Genomic DNA, 19,979 nt, shown 5'->3' with positions numbered 1-19,979 from the left:
AAATATAGCGTTAAAATGTGTAATCTTATCAAATATTTAGGTATAAACATAATTAGAACAACTCAAAAATTAAAAGAGAAAAATTTTAATAAATTAAAAAATGAAATTAAAGATAAATTGCAAGAGTACGCCAAATTGAAACTATCATGGTTTGGGAGAATCGCTTTAATTAAGATGAAAATATTACCGAAGATCACTTTTTTATTTAGGATGCTCCCAATACGATTAGAAGAAGAGGATTTTAAATATTGGCAGGGATTAATTAATGGATTTTGTAATCAAGGCAAAAAATCTAGAATAAATAAAAGATATTGGTATAAGGCTCAAAAAAAAGGAGGTTTAGGTATGCCCAATGTTAAAAATTATTATATAGCAAATCAATTAAGAGTTATTGGAGATATTATATTCAATAAAGAAAAATTAATTTGGTGGGAGATGGAATCTTCAGAAATAAATGGAAATGCTGAAGGATACTTGTTTAATATACTAAAGAGAAGTTCAATAAATCAGATTAAAAACCCCTTTTTAAGAAACCTGTTAAATATTTGGAATAAATATAAAGAGAAGTTTTGTCCCTTAACTTCACCATTAAAACTAGTGACTGAGACAGAAAACTTTCCTATAAATTTAAAGGATTTAGTAGAATTATTTAAGAATAAAAGGGTTGCAAGATTGAAGGACTGGATGGGTAACATGAGATCGAAGGAGTTGATTATGTCTAAACTGCAATCTAATAAACTATCATGGTATAATCTTATTCAGTTAGACACCTGGACAAAGGATTGGTTGAAAACTAATGGTAAATGTAGAGAACTTACTAAGTACGAACAATTTCTGTCATCACATGAAGATATGCAAGATACAATTTTGAAAGGAATAGTAAGTAAAATATATAATATAATTTTGGAACAAGAGGAAAAAGAATGGGGAATAGAAGGTTTAAAATTAATTTGGGAAAACGATTTAAAAACAGATATTAAAATAGAGGATTGGACAAAAATGTGGAGGATGAGAGTGTTAAGATTAATGTCAACAAGAATAAAGGAAAATTTTTTTAAAATCTGTCTAAGGTGGTATTTGACTCCTGTAAAATTGAATATAATAAATCCAACATACTCCAAAGCATGTTGGAAATGTGATGAGGAAATTGGTACGTATTTTCATATGTGGTGGGAATGTAAAGTGGTTAAGAAATTTTGGGAATTGATTTTTAAGGAAATGTGTGATATATTTGGTAAAGATATTGATTTTAATGCCAAAATTGCTTTATTGTCAATTTTTGATAATACAGATCTGGACCATCACTCGAAAGAATTAATCACTAATTTTATGACAGGTGCTAGAATATTAATAGCTAGATTTTGGAAAGACAAGAAGGATATTAAAATTGAAGACTGGTATTGTGAAGTATGGGACATTGCATTAAATGATAAATTGACTATGGAACTTAAAATAAAAAGAGGGGAAATAAGATGTAACAATTTCTATGATATTTGGGGTAAATTTGTGGAATTTGTGTTGGTGAAAGGAAGGGGGAAAGCCTCTAAAGAATACTCAATACAATTTTGGAGAGGTAAGCTGTAAGAAAAAAATTATTATAGTAAATAGAGTCCCGTGGGTATGGGGTGCACATTAGAATTTAGTTTATAATAAGCACTATTACTTGTATTTTTTTGTATTTTTGTTATGTATGTGTTCTTTTGTGTATTTTTTTGTATAAAATAAATTTAAAAAAAAAAAAAAAACTGGGAGGGCAGCTTCCTCACCTACTCTCCTGCCTCCCTCTTTCTGTTCCTCACCTGGAGCCCTTGCCAGGTCAGGCAGAGGGAGAACAGGTGGAAACAGACAGGTGAAACCCGTTTCTGCCTTTCATTTCACTGGAGGGTTTGAAATAGAGATGGAGGTATTCATATACGAATATCCCCGCATAGGTGGCATTCACGAGGGTCCAGCCCCATGGGGATGGAGGGTCCACTCACCGTTCCACCGTGGATGTGGACGGTGCGATTCTACCGATGGCTCCACAGCGCGCGGTCTGCTCACCACTCCTGGCTGGAGGTGGGAGGACAAGCCTCGCTGTAAGGTCGAAGAGTGGCGAGCAGATCGTGCGCTGCAGAGCCATTGGTAGAATCGTGCCCTCCACATCGGTGGCAGATGGGTGAGTGGACTATCCGGGTCCATGGGGCTGGACCCTCGTTAACGCCACCTGTGCGTGGATACCCCCATCTCTAGTTTGAAAGCAATCTGGCAAATCCATAAAGTAAACATGGGCACATCAACAGAGCATGCCACATATTTCTCCCTATTGGGGGGGTGGGGAATGGTCCCAGTTTTGCAATCTTCTCTATATAGCTAAGCAAAACATTCCTAGCCTCTGAAGCTATATTTTCTTTCTCTCTCTTTCTCTCTCAATCTCCCCTACCCCTCTAATACTTACTTGGCAGGGGACATAAACAAGGCGAGCGACTGCATAAAATGAAAGACGCCAGAAGGGTTGCCCAGAACCTGAATCTGAAAATAAGCAAGAAACATGAGTTTTTAAAAACTTGGCATTAATACAGAATCGAGAATCATTACAACATCATTCTGAGAACAAACAGTCAAATAGCCACACCGTGAAGTTCATTTACTGAGATGTAAGGGACTACTGGCAATCAACGTTTCGGCAATCATCAAGGTTTCGAGCACACAGTGAAAATGCTGCAGAAAAAGATCATACAGTGCAATCCACCCCCAAAGGGACCTGTTCTATGGCAGAGGGGGAATCATACTTTTAAGCCTCACTTAAGAGAGAAAACTCATTTCGAGCAGAAAATTAGCACACTGGGGGGGAAAGCCAGGACTCAACCCCTTTTATTTGAAAAGAATATTACATTTCTATATGCAAGGAAGCATCCAACATTTTTGTTATCTTCCCTCTTCTCCGTTTGCTATAAAACAATATGTTCCCAGGAGGATGCATCTGCCTTGGTTTCCCCTTCTAGATCATAAAAATCGCAGAATAATTGAGTTGGAAGGAATCCAAACCCCTGCTCAAGGCAAGAATCCAAATCAAAGCAGATCTGGCAGAGAGTGGTCCAGTTTTCTCTTGAAGGCCTCCAGCGTTGGAGCACTCACCACCTCCTGAAGTCATGGATTCCGTTGTTGTACTGCTCTAACAGTTAAACAGGGGTGAGCAATTCATTTCTATAAGGGAGCCACAAGAAAAATCTGAACTGTGTTCGGAGGCCAAACCAACTTTACTTAAAAATAAAATCAAACAGTGATGTTATGATCATTTTTATTTTAAACTTGTTAAATCTTCACAAATACTGAAGAGGTTTTTTGCGGTATGTTAAAGATAAGCAACTGATCAACTTTAGAGAAAAAGCTATAAATGGTTTTGATGTTCAACTTGTTTAGTGAGGGAAATCCAGCCTGTCTTGGGCTTGAACAAATGGACTGGACTGGAGTGACAACCGGCGGGCCGTATGTGGCCGCACTTTGCCCAGGCCTAAGAAGTTTTTCCTGATATTCAGCCAAAATCTGACTTCCTATCGCTTGAGCCCATTATTATGTGATCTTCACTCTAGGATGATCGAGAACAGATCCTGCCCCTTTTCTGTATGACTATCTTGCAAGTATTTGAAAAGTGCTAACATCTCTCCTCTCAGTCAGATATTTGAATTAGCTGTTGCTGGATCTCTTAAGAATGGGTTCTCTCTCCCCAATATGCCACATTTCTACATGCATCAGGGAGTTTTTAAGCTCCTGAAAAGCATTCCATTGCATCGGCCTCCACACGCAGGAAAACTGTCGCCAACATAGGCACAAGACCTCCAGCACATCATCACAAAGGGAAGATTAACAGTCGCACCTGAATGAACGGGACAGCCCATTTGCTGACGCCAGCCGGGCAACGGAGGATGTGATTCAAAACGAAAAGATGGTCCCCTGGAGAGCCAACCCTCTGCAAGACCGATACCTGAAGGCAAGGAAGACATTTCCAATGGGAATCCAAAGAAGGAAAGACACCCACCGTCATGGTTGAGGCGAAACAGACACACCCACCCCACCCTAATTTTCTTTCTATGGTCATTTTTATTATTCTTTTCTGTGCATCAGTGCTACACAGAAGCTGCAGAGAAAGGCCTCCCCTACGTTGCTAGATAACCACCTCTGTCATTTTCCGATTATCGGCCAGGTTCCCTGGGAACCTCTGCTAAAACCGAAACCCCTGGGTTACCCTAGGTTGGGAACCCCTGGGTTTACGGTTTGAGTTCTGAGGTTAATATCCTTTATCCAGAGTTCTGCTTACCTAAAGGCACTTTGGACATTTCCAGACAGGTAGCCACATCCGCCAGTAGGGGCCAAACCAATGAGGAGTCTCGCGATACCCTAAAGACTCGTTTTGTTAGTTGGAAGCTTTTGTGCACTATAGCCCCCCAAACCTATTCCCAGTAAAACACCTTGAGGCACCGTATGTTTTCTTGCGGCATCTACTCCCCAGGGCCAAACAAGGTTTCTTCATTTAATATGATCAACAGCACCCTCCATTCCAAACCAAAACACACAAAGATAAACAAGGGTGGGAATGTTCACTCTGCCCAGAATCATACACATATAACTGCTCTGCAATGAGTCATCTTTGGTCCTTGAATTCAAGGGTGCCCAACCCCCAGTCTGCAGCCCGGTACCGTGGTAGGACCAGGCTGCGGACACAGATCCCCCCGCACATGCAGAAATGCACAGATGCACACACGCCCTCCCACATGCATACACGGACACACACACATGCATACACGGACACACACACATGCATACACGGACACACCCGCATGCACGCACACACAGATGCATGCACGCCCTCCCCCATGCACGCACGAACGGCCCTCCCCCAACATGCACGCATGGACACACTTCCATGCATGAATGCCCCCCCTGCCCCTCCCACGCATGCACAGACATACCCCCGCACGCATACACACATACACATACATACACACACACACACACACACACACACACACACACACAGAGAGAGAGAGAGAGAGAGAGAGAGAGAGAGATGCCCTCCCACTGACACAGTTATACCCTGTGTCTGAAGATCAGCTTGAATTTGTTTGGAAGTTAATCTGGGTTCTATATCCACCCTTCGAACAACCCTTTATCATTTTTCAGTAATTTTGCTCTTCTGTCCATGTCCAGGGAGGTTAGCTACAGTGCCATGGGCTATAAACCTCTTGATATTGCGCACAGTGGACACAAGAACATTAAGATCTCTGGAAGAGGGATTTGTAGTCTCAAGATTGTTGATGTTTTTCCACAATTTTTTCTCTCAAATTCACAGACAACTCTTTACACTTCATTCTTTTCTCCATGCTCAGTGTCATACACAACACAAAGGTTGAGTCAACGTTGCTCCATCTTAACTGGCTGCAAGTGTGATTACTATATTGCCCACACTTTTTGCTTGTGACAGGTGTGTCTAAATACGAATCAAAGGAGCATCACATGCTTGAAAAGCAATGATTTCTCACAATTTAGACAGGGTACCAATAATTTTGGCCAGTGCATTTTTGGAGTTTCTGTGTGGGACTGAATCAGATTTGACTTTTCTTCTCTTTGTGTGTGTGTGTGTTGTTCCAATGTAAACCAAAGAAATGAACATGTGAGTACCAAAACATTTGCAACTGCAACAGTTTTCTGAGAGAAGGATTGCATTTTCTGACAGAATTGCAAGGGTGCCAATATTTTTGGCCATGACTGTTAAGTCTTGTCAAGTGAAATGAAGGATACTGTGGAGGGGATTATTATACAGTGGTGCCTCGCTAGAGGATGATAATCCGTTCCACTGAAATCGCTGTTTAGCGAAATCATCGTCTAGCGAAAAGCATTTCCCCATTGGAATGCATTGAAACCTGTTTAATGCGTTCCAATGGGGAAGAATCGTCATTGTCTAGCGAAGATCGGCCATAGGAAAGCCGCTTTGCAAACCACCAATCAGCTGTTTAAATCGCTGTCTTGCGAAGCTTAGGTCCGGAAAACACCCATTTTGCGAGCATGGAGGGAGCTGTCAATATCACTGTCTAGCGAAAATTGGTTTGCCAAGCAAGGACCAAACATTGTCCAGCGAAATTCCCCCATAGAAATCACTGTTTCGCGAATTGCTATAGCGATTGCAAAAAGTCAATGTCTAGTGAAAAAACTGTCATGCGGGGTAACTGTCTAGCGAGGCACCACTGTACAATAATAATGCCTGTTTTAGCTTTTGCTGCATTTAATGCACTGCTTTTTTAAAAGAAAAAAACACCAAAATTGTTATTTAATAACATTCTTTGTACTGCAGAGGTGGAAGAGATCTTATGAAACTTCAAATCCAACCACCATCAAGTGACGGAACTGAACTCCCAGCTTCTGCCTCTGCAGTCAGGACACCTAAACCACTGAGCTAGCCAGCAATTCTATATACAGTCAGCTTTTTAATGATACGTTATCTGAAAACTATTGCCTATACAACCATCAGTAATTCTTAACAATATACCAAATGCTCTCATCAGCTCCACCAGGTAAAATGAGGGGCAGTGGAAATAAAATTACAAATAGAGAGGGAGTCATTTGGCTTTTTTGGATTCCAGCTCCCAGAATTCTCCAAGAATGGCACGTGCAGAATTCTGGGAGTTCCAGTCCACAGACTCACACTTACACGCACCTAGGTTTGGCAAACCTGGACTAGGGGTTATCCCCGCGGCTGTACGGCAGTATCAGGACTGTACTTCCTTTTGTGTATGTAAGAAAAAGGAAGCTGTTGCACTACTTTCTGGGGTGGTCATGCTGTCCTTCAGATTTTATGGAGGACACCTCCCAAAGAACTATGACTCCCAGAAAGGACCGTGGCCGTTTCCTTTTCCGTACCTGAAGAACAGGAAGTACATACCAAAGACAGTCATGCAGCTTTGTCGACAGACCTTGGTCCAGGCGAGCAAAACTGAGCCGTCTGTAAGTGAGGGTCTGTGGACTGGAACTCCCAGCATTCTGCATGGGGAGCGCTTGGGAGTATTCTGGGCGTTGGAAGCAGAACAGAACACAAAAGCAAAACCAAGTGGGCCCATCCCACTGTGCACAGGGTCGGTTCTCTTTGCCTGGAGAACCAACTTTTGGGGACAGAACTCTTGATGTTCAGTCGCTCACCAGCCTCCGGAGCCACGAGAGAACATCGTTCTGGAACTGCGCGTCTTCAACGAGTCTGCGGGTGAAACTGAAGAGTACACTGATGCATTCTTTCAAGGCGCCCAGGTCTGAGGATGTGCTTTCTCCTTCTTTAAGGGCTGTAGAGAAGAGGGGAGGCATAAGAAAATACATATATATAAAAGAGTTTTAAAAGGGTGGAACATAAGGGCGGCCTTGGGCCACAAGTGTGTGCTGGGCTCAGTCCCCATTCAGCCCTAAAAATTGCTCAACGGCCTTAGTCGAGTTGCCACCTTTTGGTTCAGCGCACCTCACCGCGTTGTTGTGTCAAGAAAAAAGATCTCGTGCTGCTGGTTGTGTCAAGCACCACTTTCAGGCGCTTACCAAGGTTAGCCAAATGTTGTGGACCGCTAGTGAGAGATAACCTTCACAGTCTGGAATGTTGTATTTGGGTTTGGGTCATGAAGGCCCGGGTTCAAATTCTGTTCAGGCTGGCCCTACCTCACCAAAGCAGCTGTAAGCAAACAATGGGACAGCCATTACCTCCTTGCTACAAATAACTCACTTCTCCTCTCTTCGACGAGCAGAAACAGGCAAAGAGGTTAGAAATAAAAATGATATTAAATTAGAATGATATTAAATATGGTGAAGTATGGGACATCGCATTAAATGATAAGTTGACTAGTGAACTCAAGATGAAAAGAGGGGAAATAAGTTCCAATGTTTTTTATGCTATTTGAGGTAGATTTGTTGAATTTGTGTTAGTGAAAGGAAAGGGGAAAGCCTCTAAACAACAATCTATACAATTTTGGAAAGGAAGTTTGTAATAAAAGTATTGTTCAATGGGGTCCCATGGTATGGGGTGCACGGTAGAATTTAATGTATTATAACCATTATTCTTTGTATTATTAGTATTTTCTGTTGTAATTTTTTTGTTTTTAAAAATAAAATTTAAAAAGGAGCAGAAAAGCACTATTTTTTTTGAACCGAGAACCACCACACCACACCCACAGGGCGTAACGTCTTGCCGACTCCTCCCACGGGACGCGGCAACCGAGCTAAGGGACACAAACCTGGTTCTTCCTGCTGGACGCCCATGGCCCTCAGTGAGGGAGAGCCACTGAGCAGTCCGTAAAGGTAAGACTCCACCTGCAGGCGGGACAACACGGAGGTGTAACAGTGCAAGGCCAGAGTCTGATGGACGTGCTCAGCCTGGGTCTCAAAGAGACGCTTCAGGTCCCCCAAGGCCCCCTCGTTCATCGCGACCGTCTGGTAACGATGATGGCCGGACACTTTGCACTGGTCGGCGCAGACTGCCTGCAAGGGAAGGAACGGAGGTTGTCATTCAAAACGTGAGAACCGTCCACTGAAGAGAAGCCATGCCAAGAAAAAAGGGGGGGGGGGGATGCAGAATCTCCATTTTAAAGATGCCTCATTCCATCTGTGAGCGGCTGCTCCACAAGGCTGTTGAACTGCAGCTCCCATCGGCCTTGCCAATGGCGGATGGAACCGATACTCCAACAACATTTGGGTGACCCCCCACATGCCGCCCCCCCGAGTCCCGAGATCCGCCGTGATCAAATCCAGCCCAAAACCTGTGCACATACACAAGATGATTGTTTACCACCAATGCACGGTATTTTTAAACTATCACCTGCCATCAATCAGGCACAACACATGTCCTGAAGAATCACCCATCTTACAAGGGCACACCAACTGGCTCTGTCTCAAAAGGATCACTGTTCCCAAACTGGAGTCCTCAGGCGTTCCTGGACTATAACTCCCAGAAGCCTCTGCTACCAGCTGGGCTGGCCAGGACTTCTGGGATTTGTGGTCCAAGAACATCTGAGGATCCCAAGGCTGAGAATCACTGATCTAAAGCAGTGGTTCTTAACCTTTGTTACTCAGATGTATTTGACCTGCAACTCCAGCCAGCACAGCTAGTGGTGAAGGCTTCTGGGACTTGCAGTCCAAAACTCCTGAGTAACCCAAGGTTAAGAATCAGTGATCTAAAGAATCCTGACCTTTAAAGATATGAAACAGACATATTCTGCCCCACCCAGTTACAGTGGTGCCTCACTTAACGATTGCCCCGCATTACAACAAATCTGTTTTACGATGATCTTTTTGCAATCGCAAAACGATGGTCTAAATGGGGGAATTTTGCTTTGTGATGATCGGTGTGATGATTTGTGTTTTTATGAGATGCTAGAATGGGTTTTGTAGTCATAATATTGTCTTCACAGCATCCATCTTGATTTAAAGTCTGCTCTGTAGTAGGAAAGTTTTTCATGCTGTTTCAGAGAAGCTTCGCTCTATGGTTATCTCGTTGCTAAGATGGGTAGAGAGCAGAGACTTTCGTAGTCAAAATAATTCTGCCACAAAACATGATAACAACTCTCAAGCTCTCATGAGAAAGTTAGGTGGGACAACAAGACCCAGGAGGGGGTGTTCCTTATGAAGAATTCTGGGAAGAAAAAGGAAGTTAGTAAGAGGTTGGAAAAAGATGGAGTTGGACTGAGAAAGGTCAGACACGTGCTTTTTCCCATAATGGATTATAACTTTGCTATGGACTATTTTTCCTACCATGGACTGATGGAAGTCAACTGGATTTCATCTAGCGTCAGCCTGTGAAGACCCAAGACACGTGAGATGGACTGTGTTATGCTTTTTATTAGTTAGCATAATTACATTTCTTTATTTTTATAGCTGGAGTGGGGAGGGGAGTGTTCCGTTTGTCTTGATATGAAAATGTACCTACTGAACTATTTTACCATCAACTGAAACCTTTTCTAAAGCAATTATTTTCAATAAAGCAGTAATGATTTGATCTGCATGCATTGGTTCTTGTACAGACTAGCTGAATGTCTAATTGGCCATGTGTGTTTGCTACCAAAGATTTAGAGCCAGATTATTCTGAGTATAACTCATGGACTTGTCTGTGTGTGTTGCTTTCTTAATAAAGGAGATTGGCTTTTGAGGAAGAAGTTTAGACAGGACCTTGCTGAGACCTAAGGGCTCTGCTCAGCAGTCAGAGGTTTGTCTGGACTTTGGACTCATCCCAGTCTCCGGCACCCCCGTAAATCTCTTTGGAGATAAGGGGCTGCTTACAATCGGTTCCCTGTTTCGGGAACCAATTCTTCGCAAAATGATGTTTTTTAAACAGCTGATTGGCAGCTTCAAAATGGCCACCGGCTTTCAAAATGGCCCCCCACTGTTTTCTAGGAATGGATTCCTCGCTATACAGGCAGTGAAAATGGCCACCGTATGGAGGATCTTCGCTGGACGGTGAGTTTTTACCCCATTGGAATGCATTGAATGGGTTTCAATGCGTTTCAATGGGGTTTTTATTTTCGCTTTACGATGTTTTCACTTAACGGCGATTTTCCTGGAACAGATCATCATCGTTAAGCGAGGCACCACTCTACTTTCCATACGTCAGGAGTTCTGGGAGAGGAGAATAAAAACCAGCCTTTTCCCATCATCACCTATGCTATTCTACTTCTGCTACACCCGGCACAGGTTGTGGTTATAATGTTTCTCAGAACACTTTTTTTTCTGAGAAAAGGACAAAGGTGCCCACTAATTTAAATATACAAAAGTTAATTAAGAGATACCAAAAATATACCAAAGTTACAAACAAAGCTTCAACTCCAGTTTTCCCGTTTCGATTACACTCCTGAACAAATGGAGATCCGCAAAACGAACAACAGCGTAAGTCTCGCTCTGCTCGTGAGCCTCTTAGAAACGAAATACCCACACGGCACCTGGACAGACTGCTGCTCGTCCTGAAACGTCCACAGGCGCCCTTTTGTGTTTCGGCAGTCGGCGGCTAAGGCCTGCTGCTCCGCCTCCGCCAGCAGCAGCTGTTTCCGGCAGCGGCAATAGTTCAGCAGCAGCTCAAAGAACTCGTGTCGGTCTTGGTGTGCGAGGCTCCCAAACTCCTCCACGTAGGCGTTGACGTTCTCCAGCCAAGAGCCCGGCTCGAAGACCTTCAGCTGCTCTTTGGTGAACGGGGCCAGCTCGGGTTCCGCCGGGATCTCCGGATACAGCCTCCTCTTCGGGACGGGGGGCTCCAGGGAAAGATCGGACAACCTCTCGCTGAACAACTCCAAGGGCAGCTTTGGATACAGCGTTTTGAAGCCGGAGGCCTGGACGCGTTCTTCATCGGGGACAGAGGCGGTGGCGAGAACCTCTGTGGAATCAGGCAGGGGAACTGGGTGCTTTACAGAGCGCTCATTCGCTGTCGCTGGGTCCAGCCCCAATGGCAAAGGTGCACTAGGAGCATGACTCACTGACGGGCTAGAGGTTGCCGTTTCTGACTTTCTGGTTTCTCCCACCTCTTTTTCCCCCTTCAAACCTTCTCTGGATTCGTCCACCTGTGTCGCAGGCTTTGACACAGGTGCTGCTGGGGGTCCTTCATGATCAACAGTGCGCACTTTCTCCGGGGCATCCTTCCCATTTTTTTCTTCTTCCTTCACTTTAGTGCAAGGCTTAGGCTCTGAAAGCCGTTCCCCTTGGGGGCTGCCAGGCCGATAAGCCCCTCCTTCGTGTGCAATTCTGCTGGAAAGGGGCAGCGGAGATGGAACCCTCTCCTCCTCTTCAGCTTTTTGCTTTTTTTCCTAGTGGAAATAAAGTTAGTACCAGTAAGATATTGCATTTAACCAGTGACTGCATGCTGGAGAATCCAGTCGAGAGATTGGCACGAACTGCTGGTTATGGGGTTCAAGCCGGTTCGTTTTACTGCCACCACAGGTGTTTTGGCAGTTCAGAGTCCTGCCTCCTCTGGCAGGTGCCCACTCAGAAACAGTTGCCGGAGGAGGCAGGGCAGGGCAACCCGGATGTTGCTTCTGAATGGGTGCCAGCCAGAGGAGGCGGAGCACCCAACCACCAAACACCTATTATGGTGCTAAACAAACCAGCACAAACCGTGGATTCGTGCCCATCTCTAATCCTGTCCATACAAACCCCACAGATGTAATCCAGAATAGCTATTAGTATGCTATTCTACATCTCTTCCTATACCAGGACTAGCTAACATTGTTAGTATAATGTTTCTCAGCACACTTTTCTCCTCAGAAAAAAGAACCCTCTAATTTAATTATACATAAGTGAACTGAACCATACAAAAATCTACAAAAGTTAAAAACAAAAATCAACTCCAGTTTTTTATTTTGACTACACTGCTGAATGAATGGAGATTTGGAAAACAGACAATAGTGTAAATTCCACTGTGGGTTGTTCTCTAGTTAGGAATTAACAACTGGATTTAGGTTGGGGAAAATACCTATTATAGCTGTGTTTCCCCACCCCACCCCAAGGATCAACCAATTATAAGGTTTATTAAGTGGCATAAAGACAGTGTATTTAAAAATCTCATAATTATGTCTTATCAAATGCCTGGGGGTAGAAAAATGTCTTCAACTAACACTCGGAAGATGAAAATGTTGGGACCAGCCTGGAAAAATGCAATTCACAAGTGGGAGCCTCAAATCAAAAAGCCCCTCTCCTTTGTCATCATCCTCCAAACCTCTCTCAGACGAGGTCCATGGATAACCCAAGTGTAAAGTAAAGGTTCCCCTTGACATTTAGTCCAGTCGTGTCCAACTCTAGGGTGCAGTGCTCACCCTCGTCTCCAACCCATAGAGCCAGCGTTTGTCTGTAGACAGTTTTCTGTGGTCACGTGGCCAGTGCGACTAGACACGGAATGCGTGACCTTCCCACCGAGGTGGTACCTATTTATCTACTCGCATTTGCATGCTTTCAAATGGCTAGGTTGGCAGGAGTTGGGACAAGCGACGGGAGCTCACTCCGTTACGTGGATTCGATCTTATGACGGCTGGTCTTCCGACCTTGCAGCCCAGAGGCTTCTGTGGTTTAACCAGCAGCACCACTACGTCCCTCTCCAAGTGTACTGCAGGCAAATGGCCCAGCATGGGCATGTCTGGACTAACACCTTGTGTAGGCTTTCTTTACCCGGTTGCATACAAGAGTTCACACAAACATTTTCTGTTTGCACAGTCAATATGAGATGCTTCACCCGCCACATATATGGAGTTTTCATTTATTTGCTTACTTTTACAGTGCATACATACCAGCCTTTATTACTTGTTCTGTGAGTAGATTAGACACATTAAAACAAAAACACACAGCAAAATATAAATACGACTAAACAGCAGCAAAATGCAGCATTTTCAAAGGTATTCTTCATAGCATAATCTGCACATCTGGAAGAATCTTTTTAAAAACCTTCTGCCCTTGAGATAGCAAAGTTGACACGAGATCTTGCTTCATCAGGGAGGGAGATGCAGACAGGGGTGCAGGAGCTAAAATCACAACTACACACAGACACACTTTCTCTCTGCCTCCGCTAATGAGGCAGGGTGTTGCAAATGAGGACATTTTCTCTCTTTTTAGCATCTAGCTTAACCCCGATGGTGTAGGCACATGGAGAGCAACAGCAGACAATCTTAATACGTACATGAGCAGGCTGGGCACATTAGCACTTTTAAGGAGTGCTATACTCTCTTCTGACAACCAAATGGCTCAGGGGTTAGGAATTCCATTCTCCACTGTGTCTCCCAGGAGAAGAGCCAGTCAGTCGTCTGTGTGACCTTGGGCAATCTGCACAGTCTCAAAGCGACCCCAGAAGAACGGAATGGTAAAATAACTTCTGATTGCACGATTCGGCAATGAGAATGGCTGGATCGCTTAGTTGTTTAGGTATCTGGCTGTGGAGCAAGGGGTTGGGAGTTTGATTCCCCACTGTGCATTGTTGACGGGCTGTATTCAGTGATCCACTGGGTCCCTTCCAGCTCTGCAGTTCTAAGAATATGTCAACCCAGTGTTTTCTAAGGACATACCGTATTTTTCTGTGTATAAAACTATACTTCTGACTCAAATCTTTAGGCTAAAAATTGAGGCTCGTCTTATACACGGAAGGAAGCTGAGGAGAGAACATAAACAAGTGGAGGGGAAAGCAGGGATCAAAGCGATCCTGCAGCACTTTGATCCCTTTCCCCCTACACTTGCTAAGCCCCACTTAGATTTCTTAATTTAGGGTTAGAAAAGTGGGGGTGTCTTATTCATGGGGCATCTTATACACGGAAAAAATACGGTAGATCTTTCTGGATGAAAAATGTGTTACTGTGAAAGGCAATCAGATCCTGAAGAAGCACATAGGTCAGGAAGTAAGACCCACAACAATATGCATCCCAACCATTAGCAAGATCCGAGGCTATGAACCACAGTTCTCCAGATGTTCTTGGACTAAAACTCCCAGAAGCCTTCACCACAAGCTGTGCTGGTGAGGGGTTTCTGGGAATTGCAGTCCAAGAACATCTGGAGACCCATGGATGGGAACCAGTGGGTTAGACTTTAACTGTCAAGAGCAGACGTTGTGTCCTGACCACACCCTTCACAACAGTTCCCTGGCCTCTCCTACAGAAGCTGCTTCTGAGGGCAGAGAGAACTTCCAGAACAGTGTGGAGCTGCAACAGGCCGTAGCACAATGGGAGGGCAATGGATAAAATAAGAATGGATCCCAATCAAGCAGACACAGAATCATCTGCCTCTTACAAAGGACCCTTTTGGAGTTTGAGCTACAGATAAATACTCCTTAATAATTGACTAATCTATTTTATTTGGGATTTTGCTCCACATCCCATCACCTGTGAGCTCATCATGTGGATATTTATGCACCTGTACATCAGCTGTGCTTTTATCGGGGAGGGGGGCTTTGTCTTAAGTATCAGCCAATTTCTTGTGTGAAATCGACTGCTTTATTCCACCGCTGTTTGATAGATGTTTATAAATGTTTTGCTGCTTTAAAAAAAAAAAACCAATCAGTAAACCACTTTGAAGCTGTTGTGACAAGTAAAAAAAGACGACAAAACAACCACCTCTTCTTTCTGCAGATATGTTCCACTTGTTAATTAATTTAGAACATTTTTTTTTTAAAAGTCAATGAAGCAATGGAATGAACACCAGCCAAAAGTCTAAGGAAGTACCATGTGAGAGTCACATTATTCTGAAGCAGAGGTTAACTGAAGCTAACACATCTGATTGGCACACAGAACAGCATGATCAGATTGTTTTCTTTTTATGCACCAAATAATTCCTGCATGACCCACTGTGGCATTTCAACGCATCCACCCAACTCCCCCAAAACCCACGTATTCATTTCTTCAAGGGAAGGGGAAGTTTAAATCCACGGCTGAGCCATTTTGCAGCGTCCGCAAGGTCAAGCTGCCGAGCACGCCAAGCCAGACATGTCTGCCCAGGGAACAGGCAAGACTGAAAAGGGCCCAAAGCAATTATCCATATCTATATTATTTTCAAAAGAAATGTACTACAATGATGGCCAATTCAACAACTAACGTTTTACTCAAGTGGAGCAGGGCCTATGTCAGAGTCTGTGTGGTCTCAGTTTTCTGTTCTTCATGTTTTTTTTAAAAAAGGAAGCTTCTATGGTGTTTCCTGGAAGTCCTAGTTTTGATGCCCATTAGAGGGCACCTCCCAAAAAACTACAACTCCCAGGAAGCACCGCTTCCAGGAATTTCAGGAACTGAAGGAATCAAAAAGACAGCATGACCCAACACCGGGTGGGAGCGTCTGCCTTTGTTCACGTATGCTTCTGGTATCCTCTGACCCATGCTATGAATTATTCTAGAGTTGTTTGCCCGTGTAGTAAAACAGATGGAGGACTGGGAAGTCAAGAGATAAGAGAACAATAGCAGATCAATGTGTGATGGCTACACCCTGTCTTTCAAGGCAGACGACGGACCTTCCAAGCCTCTATCCAACACCCTAATCACTACGCCGGTGGTCCCCAAACTTGGGCCTCCAGATATTCTTGGACTTCAACTTCCAGAAATCCTAGCCAGCAGAGGTGGTGGTGAAGGCTTCTGGGAGTTGTAGTCCAAGAACATCTGGAGGCCCAAGGTTGGGGACCATTGCACTACGCTATACCAGACCATCTCAGGTTCATCTGCTTACCACCTCCTCCAGCTGTTCTACATGAGGATCGCTACCATCTTTGTATCCTGGCCCAAAACATTTCAGAAGATTTGTTCAGGGCTGTAACCGGCACAGGACAGTTTGGATTTTGCCCCAGACACCACCACTTTGACTCCCCCCCCCACAAGGCACAGTGCGGTCGGCTGTATCCAAATTCTGGTGCATCCATATCCAAAGCCACCCCTACAAGTCACAAGACCTGACCATTTTCAAAAATTCCTATTCTGGCAAATATGAGTTGGGGGAGAGAAAGGCACAGAAGGAGTTCCTCAAACATATTAAAAAGTCAAGAGAGAGAAAGCAGGGTTTTGTGTCTTTTTATCTCCCTGTTCTGCCGACGGGTTGATGCCTCCAATGTGCAAGAAAAAGGGTCTTCTGCAAGAGCAGAAAGGAGAGGGAGCAGAAAAGGGGAGAATCAGCATCCTTCAGATGTGCTCATCTCTTTAGGTTTGCTGAGTTGAGGGCGAAAGGATAACCTTTCCTCAAAAAACCCAGACTGCTGTGTTTCTCATCCTAGAGAAGTCGCTTACGGGCAGGCTTCATTAAGGATCAACAAGCCCTAAAAATGGTGCCGTGGCATTGAATAATAACCAAGTGTCATCAAGTCCGTTCTAACTTAGATCTTTCCAAGTTTTTCTAAAATACTCAGAAGTGGTTTACCATTCCCTTCTTCTGGGGGCAACCAGACGGTTTATCATTCCGATACCCCAATTCATAGCAGAATATCCAAAAGCACAACAGAAACAATAAGAGACCATCTTCCCTACAGTGAAAAGTGAAATCCGCTGGGGCTATCCAAGGCATAATAGGATGAAGATGTTCAAAGAACAGCAGGGTCTTTCTCTCTTTGTGCCAGGCATGTTTTCAAAGAGATAGGCGTGTTCCATGTGTCTGAGGAAGGAGCGTTGCAACTCACTAGAATTCCAGGCCAAAATAAATCTTTAAGGTCCTGCATCTTTTCTGCTTTTTCTCTCCAGGCCTGAAAACGTCCAAGGAAATCATTAACACTGACCGACAGAAGAGTCCAGTGGAAAACGGGACTTTGACACAGCGCATGGAAAATGTTGTTGTGAAATACAGGGACCGCTGATTTCACCGACTTCGAAATCATTCAGAAAAATCCACAGAAGAGAAACAGAATCATAGAGATGGAAGGGTCCTATAAGGCCATCAAGTCCAACCCCCTGCTCAGTGCAGGAATGGAAATTAAAAGATATCTGCCGGGTGGTTTGTCCAGTTTTCTCTTGCATACTTCCAGCGTCGGAACGCTCACCAATTATCAATGGTAATTGATTCCGTTGTCGTACTGCTCTAACAGTTAGGAAGTTTTTCCTGATATTCAACTGAAATATGGCTCCCTGTGGCTTGAGCCCATTATCGCATATCCTGCACTCTGGGATGATCGAGAACCGATCCTCCCGTTTCGACCAGTTTTCTTCGTGTCTACCAGTTGGGGTGCTTTACACACAACCTTCACATCTGCAACACCAACTGCTTGAAAAACGAAAAGATGGAAACGGCTCTCGTGGCACTCGGGATCTGCCTTCCAGTTTCACAAGGGCCACTTTTCTGCCACGGTGATGGTGAACCAGCACGCTGGGCCACGGAAGCTTTACCTGGATGTGGGCTGCAGGCCACGAAATGCTTTCCATCAAATAAATTGCACCAGCTTCCAAGTTGTCACTAAACTCTTTGCTACTATAATGTGGCCGGAAAGTGACTTTGGGGAACGGCGAGGCTCAGAATCATCCCCCTACCAAACAGTTTTAACCCGCTGAGAGGGAGATTTGGGGAACCAGAGTCTTTTTTTTTTTTAAAGTAACTTAGAAAAGTAACTTTCCTAAGTTCTGGCCCAGAAGGCAAGACTTTCCCAGATGGCCCAAGTCAGAAATCAGAGTTTGGAAACAACACCGGTGACAATCTCTTGAGTTTAGAACAAAGGCCAGAGCTTTGGATGACAACTCCCATTCTCCCCCAAGCCAGCGAGTTTTGACACAACCCCCCCCAAGCTGTGCTGAGATTTTTGGGGAACTTTTTTCTTTAAAGTAACTTTTTCCCAAATTCTGGTCCAGAAGGCAAGTCTTTCCCAGAGGGCCCAAGTCAGGAATCAAGAGGTGGAAAGACACGCTGGTGGCCCAGAGCTTTGGACTACAAATCCCATAACACCCCCAATGAGCGTTGTACTCCAAATATATATCTTTCTCCCCCCCTTTCTTTTTTTAATTTTACAAAAAGGATCCGGTCCAAACTCAGAAACCAGAGCTGGGAAGCCACGCTGGTGGCCCACCTCTCAGGGAGAACCAAGGCCAGAGCTTTGGACTACAAATCCCATAATACACCCACCCACCCCAAAAAATGGGAGTGGTACTCGAAGCCACGCTGGTGGCCCCACTTCTCAAGGAGAACCAAGGCCAGAGCTCTGGACTACAAATCCCATCATGCCCAGGGCAGCGCCGCTGGCTGTGGCGGGGTGATGGGAGTTGTAGTCCAAACATTTGCCTCTCTCTCTATAATTAAAGGACCGCGTCCAAACTCACGCCAACCCGGGCGGGGGGAGTTTACCTTGGCTCTGCCCCGGCTGGCCTTGGCTCGGCTCCGGGGTCGGACGGCCTCCGCCATCCCCGCCCCGCTCGGCCCGGGGGCAGCCGGCAAAAAAGCACCACCTTCTTCCTCCGCTTCTTCCGCTTCTTCCGCCTTGTTGTTATTGTTGCTGTTGGTGCGGCGGCGGCGGCGGCGGCGGCGGCGGCGGCGCCCCGCCCAGCGGGGGAGGGTCACGTGAGCCCAGGCCACGCCTCCTCCCCGCCTCCCCTCCTTCTCCCTCCCCCCAGCTTCCTCCCTTGACCATAGAGCTAGGAAAAAGAGAGAGAGAGCGAGAGAAAAGGGAAGGTAGAGCCTTCCGAGGCCAAAACGGGCGGACAGATTTATGTCACTGCGAGCTTTGCCGTCTCGCCCCCCCCAAAAAAATCTCTTTCTCTCAGACCCGTGGAGGAGAAAACATGGGCTGCTGTCGTCCAGGCCTATCCCTGCACCCCCCTAAAAGGGAGGCCTGAGTGTAGTTCCTTTCTACCAACCCCCCTCCCTTCCCCATCACAGCCCCAGAAATATAAAGGAACCCGCTGAGAGTCTGTTCTTTCAATCAGCCATCAAGAGCCACTGGCTTTGCAAAAGACCTGCTCCCCAATTCTTTAAAAAAAATGGCCCTGCTCTATAGCTTTTAGAGACGTTCTTTAGCGAAAGGGGGTTCTGGAAAATGGGGGACGCTGAGCACCTGCCCTTCCAAACTCTCCGCTGCCCCGCCGAATATGAAGGGGACGCCCATGAACAGCTTTCGCTTGTTTGAACGCCCTTGGGTCAGTTTTAGGACCTCCGTTGAAAGGAGCAGCAACTCCTGGTTTTGGTCCCCTGATGGGCTGGTGGAGGGGGGGCGAGGAGAGGGGCTGCCCCCCCCGCGCGCGAGGAAGGTCCAGATACACAGTAGGGTCCCTTTTGACAACGGGTTGGGAAGAAAACCAAAGGTGTTCAAAGTGTAACCCGGAAGCATCGCCTCCCTACTTCGAGCACCGCCTTTCTATCACTTTTGTTGAGTCTACCGCTTCTTGGTTTTTTTTCCTCCTCCACCAATCGCGATCGAGCTAGCTACGGGTGGCGAAGAGGTTGAAAATGCTTTCCAGGCAACGCCTGCGAGTTAAGGAGCAGCTTGCGACAAGGACCCCTAGCGGCCGAAAGTGGCAAACCGAGTCCAAATCTGAGTTGAGCAAACAGCATTTTAGTCATTACTGTACTGTATTTCCATA

General features: G+C 45.2%; 1 protein-coding gene across 2 annotated transcripts in view; it reads right to left on the bottom strand.

Moving 5' to 3' along the window:
• The window catches only part of EPG5 (ectopic P-granules 5 autophagy tethering factor), a 79,914-nt gene extending 60,918 nt beyond the window's left edge, over positions 1–18,996 (bottom strand). Inside the window, exons 1-6 of one of the 2 annotated variants that reach the window (XM_078384163.1) lie at positions 18,748–18,996; positions 10,935–11,789; positions 8,241–8,484; positions 7,171–7,307; positions 3,857–3,964; positions 2,438–2,511 (exon numbers count right to left, since the gene is read on the bottom strand). In XM_078384163.1, coding sequence (XP_078240289.1) covers positions 2,438–2,511; positions 3,857–3,964; positions 7,171–7,307; positions 8,241–8,484; positions 10,935–11,789; positions 18,748–18,804 — 1,475 coding nt within the window. In that variant the 5' untranslated portion in view covers positions 18,805–18,996. The remainder of the gene's footprint in view (positions 1–2,437; positions 2,512–3,856; positions 3,965–7,170; positions 7,308–8,240; positions 8,485–10,934; positions 11,790–18,747) is intronic. The other variant, XM_072992979.2, reaches the window with a different exon arrangement.
• Positions 18,997–19,979: the final 983 nt, after the last annotated feature.

The sequence above is a fragment of the Pogona vitticeps genome, chromosome 2 (genome assembly GCF_051106095.1).
Source record: "Pogona vitticeps strain Pit_001003342236 chromosome 2, PviZW2.1, whole genome shotgun sequence".
Classification (NCBI taxonomy): domain Eukaryota; kingdom Metazoa; phylum Chordata; class Lepidosauria; order Squamata; family Agamidae; genus Pogona; species Pogona vitticeps.
The sequence above is the reverse complement of the archived record's forward strand: the minus strand, read 5'-3'. Positions and strand labels throughout refer to the sequence as shown.